Source organism: Lipotes vexillifer, unplaced genomic scaffold, assembly GCF_000442215.2.
Source record: "Lipotes vexillifer unplaced genomic scaffold, Lipotes_vexillifer_v1.1 scaffold1801, whole genome shotgun sequence".
NCBI lineage: Eukaryota > Metazoa > Chordata > Mammalia > Artiodactyla > Lipotidae > Lipotes > Lipotes vexillifer.
In genome coordinates this window covers 162982-172476 of record NW_006798336.1, presented here as the reverse complement: position 1 = coordinate 172476, position 9495 = coordinate 162982, and the positions used below count along the sequence as shown (strand labels likewise).

Sequence of the window (9495 nt, the reverse complement as noted above, 5' to 3'; positions counted from 1 at the left end):
AAGAGTCACCAGAGATTAAGTGATTAGTGTTTTTATAGCATCTGCCACACAGGGATGCTTTTAGAGGAGAGGACCAGGAGATGAGGGCACTGAAGCTGTGACTGTGGAGACAGGAGAAGTTGCTGAGAATGTGGGGAGTGAGGAAGAACAGATTGTAGAGGCGGGGAGGTAGACATAGGCATGGTTTTCAGAGATAGTCAAGATGATCACGTGGAAGAACGTGCACATGCAGCACTAATTTACTCCCTGTGTGATTTGGGGCACATCACTTTCCCCTCTATAAGCCTCCATTTCCCTCTCTATAACTCATCAGGTATTTAGGATAAGTATTAAGCAAATGTTCTTGGGTTGCAAGCAGCAGAAATGAATGCTGGCTAATAAAACAAAAGTTATCTTGAAGCAGCAGGTATATATGAAGACATCAGAGTGGTAGAGACTTTGGCAACACAAGAATATAGGCCCCACTGAAAGAATTCACATTCCAGAAAAAAATTTATACACTGTTCTGGCCGAATAAAATGTGTCTACTGGCACCATCAGCCTCCAGTCCTCCAGTCTGCAACTCTCTCTACAGGAAAGAGCCCAGGTTCCTGCATAGCACCAAGGCCCTGTCAGCCCCAGAGGAACTCAAAACTCCAGGCTAGAAACCCAGTTCTAGGCAACAGGGAGGGCCTAGATGGCAAGGCGTTAGGTGATAAAGACCGTGTCTGGTTCTTTCCCAAAGCTGCAGCTCCCGCACAAGGCCAGGGACAGAGGCAGCCTCACAGATTGCCCCCAAATCCGGACTCTTTGTCTAAGGTAAGAGTTGGCTCACAGATATTTGATAACCCATCAGATTACGCAGCTCACCAATGTCTGATTTCACAGACAACTGCTCATGGACCCCTGGTCACAGGCCGCATCAGGAGGTGGGGGAGGAGAAGAGGCAGGAACCACCTTCTTCTAGGCAGTCAGTCATTCACCAGCTAAAATCTCACAAGACTCGATGGCTTCTCCCTCAGCCCTAAAGCTACTAAGTGGTCACCACGCCTAGCACTTCTTTCTCCATTTGCAGCTTTCCAATACACCGCCTCCACCTTCCTACCCCCAGGAACTCTGAGCTCAGCCACCAACGTGGCTGTCCACTGGAGCCCCCACTAGCTGTGTGTAATCCCAAGGGAAGGGCCATATTCTGGCCATTTCTGTCTCCAGCTCTGGGCCTCACCCATAGTAGATGCTTGGTAAGTGCTTAATGGTTGCTAACCATTAAGAACCATTGCTATAGATTGAATGTTTGCTTCCACCCTCCCAATCTCCCACCCCTCCCTCCAAATTCATATGTTGAAAACCTAATGCCCAAAGTAATGGTATTAGGGGAGACCTTTGGAAGGTGACCATTGGGAGGGCAGAGCCTTCATGAATGGCATTAGTGCCTTTATAGAAGAGGCCCCAGAGATAACCCTCATCTCATCCACCAAGTAAGAGCACAGCCAGATGTCAGGAGTTTGTAACCCGGAAGAAGGCCTTCACCAGAACCTGGCCATGCTGGCACCCTGATCTTGGCCTTCCAGCCTCCAGAACTGTAAGAAATAGATTTCTGTTGTTTATAAGCAACCCCATCTGTGGTATTTTGCTATAGCATTCCAAACTAAAGTAACCATGTTTGCCCTTCTAGAAATAATCATGACCTGGGTCAGGAGACCAAGGCTCAACCACTGACATGGCCCCCTCCGTCCTGGTCCTCAGTTGCCCCATCTCTACAGGAGGAAGAGAACACATGATTTCTAAATGGCCTTCTGGTTTCTCTAACACCCTCCTGATTCAGTGGTTATTTGTGACTCTGTAAAAATAGCTGCAACTTTGGCAGGTGTCTAAAGGGAGAGGGCCACCGATGGGTAGAAATGGCCCCTCCCACTCAGGAGACACCCATGGACTGTTCCTTTGAAGGGGGCAGGTAGTGAGGGTTGGTTAGTGAGGCAGTCAAGCAGTGATAAAGCTGGGGGCAGGTGACCATCGGGGCAGAAACAGGTGACGGAAATCAGACACATAGTTGTGAGTCTCCTACCCACCACTTAACTATGTGACCCAAGCTAGTCCCTTAATCTGAGCCTTTGTTTCCCCCTTGGTCCATGGGTGAGCAAGCAGTATGAGTGTCCGTTGGATTGAATTTTGAACCCTGAAGAGCTAACAGAACAGGAAGCCACATTCTGGGCTCTATGATGATGTTGCCCTCATGGGGAGAGCAGAGGGGGAGGGCCCAGTGAGCCTCCCCAACCCCCTGCTGCTCCCCACCCAGCAGAGCAGAAGGCGCTGATATGCCTAAACCCAACTCCCCACCACCTTCTGCTACCACACTGGAGCAAGAAATACAGACCAGACAAGAGGCATTGCATCTTAAAATTTTATGTGAAATTCTGTAAATGTGTATAGAGTGGCCTGTGGCTGCCTGCACACAGGCCTGGACTGTAGGGACACCACTGCTCAGCCCTTGCTGTAGATAGCTGCCCTGCCCCGCTCCTCAAACACTTCCTTGCTGACCCAAAGCTGCTGGATGGCCTGCAGGGAGGCCAGGATGGAGCCGCCGGTCCACACGGAGGTCTTCCTCTCGGGAGCAGCAGCCACTGCGGGGCTGTCCCCGGGGCAGTGGAAACTCAGCTCCCTCTGGAAGTGCTCTGGGAAGCCATCCAGCATGGTGCAGCTGCCACACAGCAGCAGGTTGGCTGCCATCTCCTCCTTGAATCCCGCCTCCTGGCAGTGGTTCAGGCAGGCGGCCATGAACTTGGGGAGACCAGGTTGGTTGCTGCCCACCAAGGTGGGCTTGAAGAGCATCTCGGTGAACGGAAAGCGCTACTGACCGATGGTGATGAGCTTGCCGTCGGGGAGCTCATAGTCCACACGCAGATCCTCCAGGCACAGGCCAAGCTCCTCTGCTGGCTTGAATGCTGAGTAGCAGCACTTCTTCTTGATGTGCTCGATGATGCGCAGGTGGTCGTCCGTGAACTTGTGGCCGGCCTCATTGAGCAGCAGCAGCAGGTAGTTGGTGAGGTCGCTGCCGGCATAGTCGGCACGACTTGTCAGGCCTGGCAGCACGTCGCCCTCGGAGATGGGCACCACATGTGATACACCGTGCCCACTCTCCACCACCAGCCCAGAGGTCTTGCCATAGGAGTAGATGGACAGCAACGACTGGGAGGTCACGTGCATGGCAGGGATGCCAAAGGTCTCGCACATGAGCTCTGCATACTTCTCACGGTTGCTGGTGGGGCTGAGCAGGGGGTCAGAGACCAGCACGGCATGCTCCTCGGAGAGGATCTTCATGGCCGTGTGGAAGATGTACTCCCAGATGTTCTGGACGCAGTCCCAGTCCACCACGATGCCGTATTTTAGCAGATAAATCAGCTTCAGAGGCACCTCCATGTTGAGCAGCTCATGGCCCATGTAGGTCTGCTTGTGGGTGTCACAGGCATCAGCCCCCTCAGAGCAGAGCTTGCCCACAGTGGAGGAGATGAAGTAGGTCAGGCTCGGCTCGCCCACATAGCCACACTTACAGTACTGGGAGCCCAGGTTAATGATGAGTGCCTTGATCTTATGCACCTTCTTGGGCTTCATCTTCAGCTGAGTGGATGAACTTGTGTCCCGGATGCCAGCCTCAGGACCTGGCAGTGTGCCTGCCTCTCCAGGGTCCCCCTGAGCCGTGCCCATGGTCTTGGGGCTATAGGGATGTTCCTTGTCTCCATTTGCCTTCCTTGCTCACTTTTCTCACATCCACATCCTAGAGCTCCGTGGGGAGAAATAAGAGGGTCCACCTCCAGCAGTGCCTTGGCAACCCCTCAGGATTGTGATGTCAACACGGGCTAGTCCATTCTGGCAGCCCAGGGAGGGCTTGGCCTTGGCAGGCCCTTGATCTATCACCCCCACCTCCATCGGCCTAACTCGACTTTGCTCCCAGACAGAGCAGGTGGCCAGCACAGTTTTAGAAATCCAACCACACTTGGGTCTCACAGGTTTCTGCTCCCTCTCCTTATATCCTCACTCACTAGCTGAACACCTCTTCCTCCTCAGCTTCTTGGCCAAGAGGGTGATAAATAATTGAGCCCCTACAGTAAGCCAAACACTATAGCAGGCACCTCACATGATACTTCACAGAATCTTGGGAGGTAGGCAGAGCTAAGGAAATCAAGGCTCAGAATGCAAATGACTTGCCCAAGAGCAAACAGCCCTTAGAGTGTTTGTTTGTACTTTAACCCAAGTCCCTCCAAATCCAATGTACCAGGTCACCTTAAAGAGTGTGTAGGCAGTAACTATGGCTAGAGGGGAAGATAGCAGAAGAGTAAGAAGAGGAGATCACCTTCCTCCCCACAGATACACCAGAAATACATCTACACGTGGAACAACTACTACAGAACACCTACTGAACGCTGGCAGAAGACCTCAGACCTCCCAAAAGGCAAGAACCCCCCCACGTACCTGGGTAGGGCAGAAGCAAAAAGAATAAACAGAGACAAAAGGATAGGGACGGGGCCTGCACCAGTGGGAGGGAGCTGTGAAGGAGGAAAGGTTTCCACACACTAGGAAGCCCCTTCACGGGGCGGAGATTGCGGGTGGCGGAGGGGGAGAGCTTCGGAGCTGCAGAGGAGAGCACAGCAACAGGGGTGCAGAGGGCAAAGCGGAGAGATTCCCGCACAGAGGATCGGTGCCGACTGGCACTCACCAGCCTGAGAGGCTTGGCTGCTCACCCGCCGGAGCGGGCAGGGCTGGGAGCTGAGGCTCGGGCTTTCGTCGGAGCGCAGGGAGAGGACAGGGGTTGGCGGCTTGAACACAGCCTGCAGGGGGTTAGTGCACCACGGCTGGTCGGGAGGGAGTCCGGGGAAAAGTCTGGGGCTGCCGAAGAGGCAAGAGACTTTTTCTTCCCTCTTTGTTTCCTGGTGCGCGAGGAGAGGGGATTAAGAATGCTGCTTAAAGAAGCTCCAGAGCCGCGGCTAAAATCGCGGACCCCAGAGACAGACGTGAGACGCTAAGGCTGCTGCCGCCACCACCAAGAAGCCTGTGTGAGAGCACAGGTCACTATCCACACCCCACTTCCGGGGAGCCTGTGCAGCCCGCCACTGCCAGGGTCCCGGGATCCAGGGACAACTTGCCCAGGAGAACGCACGGCCCACCTCAGGCTGGTGCAACGTCACACTGGCCTCTGCCGCCACCGCAGGCTCGCCCTGCACTACGTGATCCTCCCTCCCCCCCGCCTGAGTGAGCCAGAGCCCCCGCATCAGCTGCTCCTTTAACCCCGTCCTGTCTGAACGAAGAACAGACGCCCTCCGGCGACTGACACGCAGAGGCGGGGCCAAATCCAAAGCTGAGCCCCTGGGAGTTGTGAGAACAAAGAAGAGAAAGGGAAATCTCTCCCAACAGCCTCAAAAGCAGCGGATTAAAGTAGACAACGAATCATCCCAAATTAAGGAGGTGGACTTTGAGAGCAAGATTTATAATTTTTTCCCCCTTTTTTTTTGTGAGTGTTTATGTGTATGCTTCTGGGTGAGATTTTGTCTGTATAGCTTTGCTTCCACCATTTGTCCGAGGGTTCTAACCGTCCGTTTTTTGTTTTTGTTTTTTTAAATTTTTTTTCTTAATAATTACTTTTTATTTTAATAACATTATTTTATTTTACTTTATCTTCATTCTTTCTTTCCTTCCTTCCCTTCTTTAAACAACGAATCATCCCAAATTGAGGAGGTGGACTTTGAGAGCAAGATTTATGATGTTTTTCCCCTTTTCCTCTTTTTGTGAGTGTGTATGTGTATGCTTCTGTGTAAGATTTTGTCTGTATAGCTTTGCTTCCACCATTTGTCCCAGGGTTCCATCCATCCGTTTTTATGTTTTTTGTTTTTGTTCCCCTTAATAATTATTTTTTTTATTTTGATAACTTTATTATACTTTATCTTACTGTATTTTATTTTACTTTATCTTCTTTCTTTCTTTTTTTTCCTTCCTTCCCTCCTTCCTTCCTTCCTCCCTCCCTCCCTTCTTTCTTTCTTTCTTTTTCTTTCTACTTCTACTAGTTCTTTCTTTGCACATTTTCTCCCTTTTCTTCAGAGCGATGTGGATGAAAGGCTCTTGGTACTGCAGCCAGGAGTTAGTGCTGTGCCTCTGAGGTGGGAGAGCCAGCATCAGGACATTGGTCCACAAGAGACGTCCCAGCTGCACATAATATCAAATGGCAAAAATCTTCCAGATCTCCATCTCAACACCAGCACCCAGCTTCACTCAACGACCAGCAAGCTACAGTGCTGGACATCCTATGCCAAACAACTAGCAAGACAGGAACACAACCCCACCCATTACAAGAGAGTCTGCCTAAAATCATAATAAGTCCACAGACACCCCAAAACACACCACCAGACGTGGACCTGCCCACCAGAAAGACAAGATACAGCCACATCCACCAGAACACAGGCACTAGTCCCCCCCACCAGGAAGCCTACACAACCCACTGAACCAATCTTAGCCACTGGGGACAGACACCAAAAACAACGGGAACTACGAACCTGCAGCCTGCAAAAAGGAGACCCCAAACACAGTAAGATAAGCAAAATGAGAAGACAGAAAAACACACAGCAGATGAAGGAGCAAGATAAAAACCCACCAGACATAACAAATGAAGAGGAAATAGGCAGTCTACCTGAAAAAGAATTCAGAATAATGATAGTAAAGATGATCCAAAATCTTGGAAATAGAATAGACAAAATGCAAGAAGCAGTTAACAAGGAACTAGAAGAACTAAAGATGAAACAAACAATGATGAACAACACAATAAATGAAATGAAAAATACTCTATCTACAAGAGACCCACTTCAGACCTAGAGACACATACAGACTGAAAGTAAGGGGATGGAAAAAGATATTCCATGCAAATGGAAACCAAAAGAAAGCTGGAGTAGCAATTCTCATATCAGACAAAATAGACTTTAAAATAAGGACTATCAGAAGAGACAAAGAAGGACACTACATAATGATTAAGGGATCGATCCAAGAAGAAGATATAACAATTGTAAATATTTATGCACCCAACATAGGAGCACCTCAATACATAAGGCAAAAACTAGCAGCCATAAAAGGGGAAATCGACAGTAACACATTCATAGTAGGGGACTTCAACACCCCACTTTCACCAATGGACAGATCATCCAAAATGAAAATAAATAAGGAAACACAAGCTTTAAATGATACATTAAACAGGATGGACTTAATTGATATTTATAGGACACTCCATCCAAAAACAACAGAATACACATTTTTCTCAAGTGCTCATGGAACATTCTCCAGGATAGATCATATCTTGGGTCACAAATCAAGCCTTGGTAAATTTAAGAAAATTGAAATTGTATCAAGTATCTTTTCCGACCACAACGCCATGAGACTAGATATCAATTATAGGAAAAGAGCTGTAAAAAATACAAACACATGGAGGCTAAACAATACACTACTTAGTAACGAAGTGATCACTGAAGAAATCAAAGAGGAAATTAAAAAATACCTAGAAACAAATGACAATGGAGATACAACGACCCAAAACCTATGGGATGCAGCAAAAGCAGTTCTAAGAGGGAAGTTTATAGCAATACAAGCCCACCTTAAGAAGCAGGAAACATCTCGAATAAACAACCTAACCTTGCACCTCAAGCAATTAGAGAAAGAAGAACAAAAAAACCCCAGAGTTAGCAGAAGGAAAGAAATCATAAAAATCAGATCAGAAATAAATGAAAAAGAAATGAAGGAAACAATAGCAAAGATCAATAAAACTAAAAGCTGGTTCTTTGAGAAGATTAACAAAATTGATAAACCATTAGCCAGACTCATCAAGAAAATAAGGGAGAAGACTCAAATCAATAGAATTAGACATGAAAAAGGAGAAGTAACAACTGACACTGCAGAAATACAAAGGATCATGAGGGATTACTACAAGCAACTCTATGCCAATAAAATGGACAGTCTGGAAGAAATGGACAAATTCTTAGAAATGCACAACCTGCCAAGACTGAATCAGGAAGAAATAGAAAATATGAACAGATCAATCGCAAGCACTGAAATTGAAACTGTGATTAAAAATCTTCCAACAAACAAAAGCCCAGGACCAGATGGCTTCACAGGCGAATTCTATCAAACATTTAGAGAAGAGCTAACACCTATCCTTCTCAAACTCTTGCAAAATATAGCAGAGGGAGGAACACTCCCAAATTCCTTCTACGAGGCCACCATCACCTTGATACCAAAACCAGACAAGGATGTCACAAAGAAAGAAAACTACAGGGCAATATCACTGATGAACATAGATGCAAAAATCCTCAACAAAATACTAGCAAACAGAATCCAATAGCACATTAACCAGATCATACACCATGATCAAGTGGGGTTCATTCCAGGAATGCAAGGATTCTTCAATATACACAAATCAATCAACGTGATACACCATATTAACAAATTGAAGGAGGAAAACCATATGATCATCTCAATAGATGCAGAGAAAGCTTTTGACAAAATTTAACACCCATTTATGATAAAAACCATGCAGAAAGTAGGCATAGAGGGAACTTTCCTCAACATAATAAAGGCCATATATGACAAACCCACAGCCAACATCGTCCTCAATGGTGAAACACTGAAAGCATTTCCACTAAGATCAGGAAGAAGACAAGGTTGCCCAATCTCACCACTCCTATTCAACATAGTTTTGGAAGTTTTAGCCACAGCAATCAGAGAAGAAAAGGAAAAAAAAAGAATCCAAGCCAGAAAAGAAGAAGTAAAGCTGTCACTATGTGCAGATGGCCTGATACTATACATAGAGAATCCTAAAGATGCTACTAGAAAACTACTAGAGCTAATCAATGAATTTGGTAAAGTAGCTGGATACAAAATTAATGCACAGATATCTCTGGCATTCCTCTACACTAATGATGAAAAATCTGAAAGTGAAATCAAGAAAATACTCGCATTGACCGTTGCAACCAAAAGAATAAAATATCTAGGGATAAACCTACCTAAGGAGACAAAAGACCTGTATGCCGAAAATTATAAGACACTGATGAAAGAAATTAAAGCTGATACAAATAGACGGAGAGATATACCATGTTGTTGGATTGGAAGAATCAACATTGTGAAAATGATTCTACTACCCAAAGCAATCTACAGATTCAATGCAATCCCTATCAAACTACCACTGGCAGTTTTCACAGAACTAGAACAAAAAATTTCACAAATTGTATGGAAACACAGAAGACTCTGAAGAGCCAAAGCAATCTTGAGAACGAACAACGGAGCTGGAGGAATGAGGCTCCCTGACCTCAGACTATACTACAAAGCTACAGTAATCAAGACAGTATGGTACTGGCACAAAAACAGAAAGAGAGATCAATGGAACAGGATAGAAAGCCCAGATATAAACTCACGCACATATTGTCACCTTATCTTTGATAAAGGAGGCAGAAATGTACAGTGGAGAAAGGACAGCCTCTTCAATAAGTGGTG

The 9495-nt window shown here is 46.9% G+C and overlaps 1 protein-coding gene across 1 annotated transcript; it reads right to left on the bottom strand.

The window, feature by feature from the left end:
* Positions 1 to 2460: 2460 nt before the first annotated feature.
* LOC103070265 (actin-like protein 7B) lies at positions 2461 to 3903 on the bottom strand. Its single transcript, XM_082931493.1, is given in 2 exon segments — positions 2461 to 3691; positions 3743 to 3903. Coding segments are annotated over 2 exon segments (1392 nt in total).
* Between the last annotated feature and the right edge of the window lie 5592 nt (positions 3904 to 9495).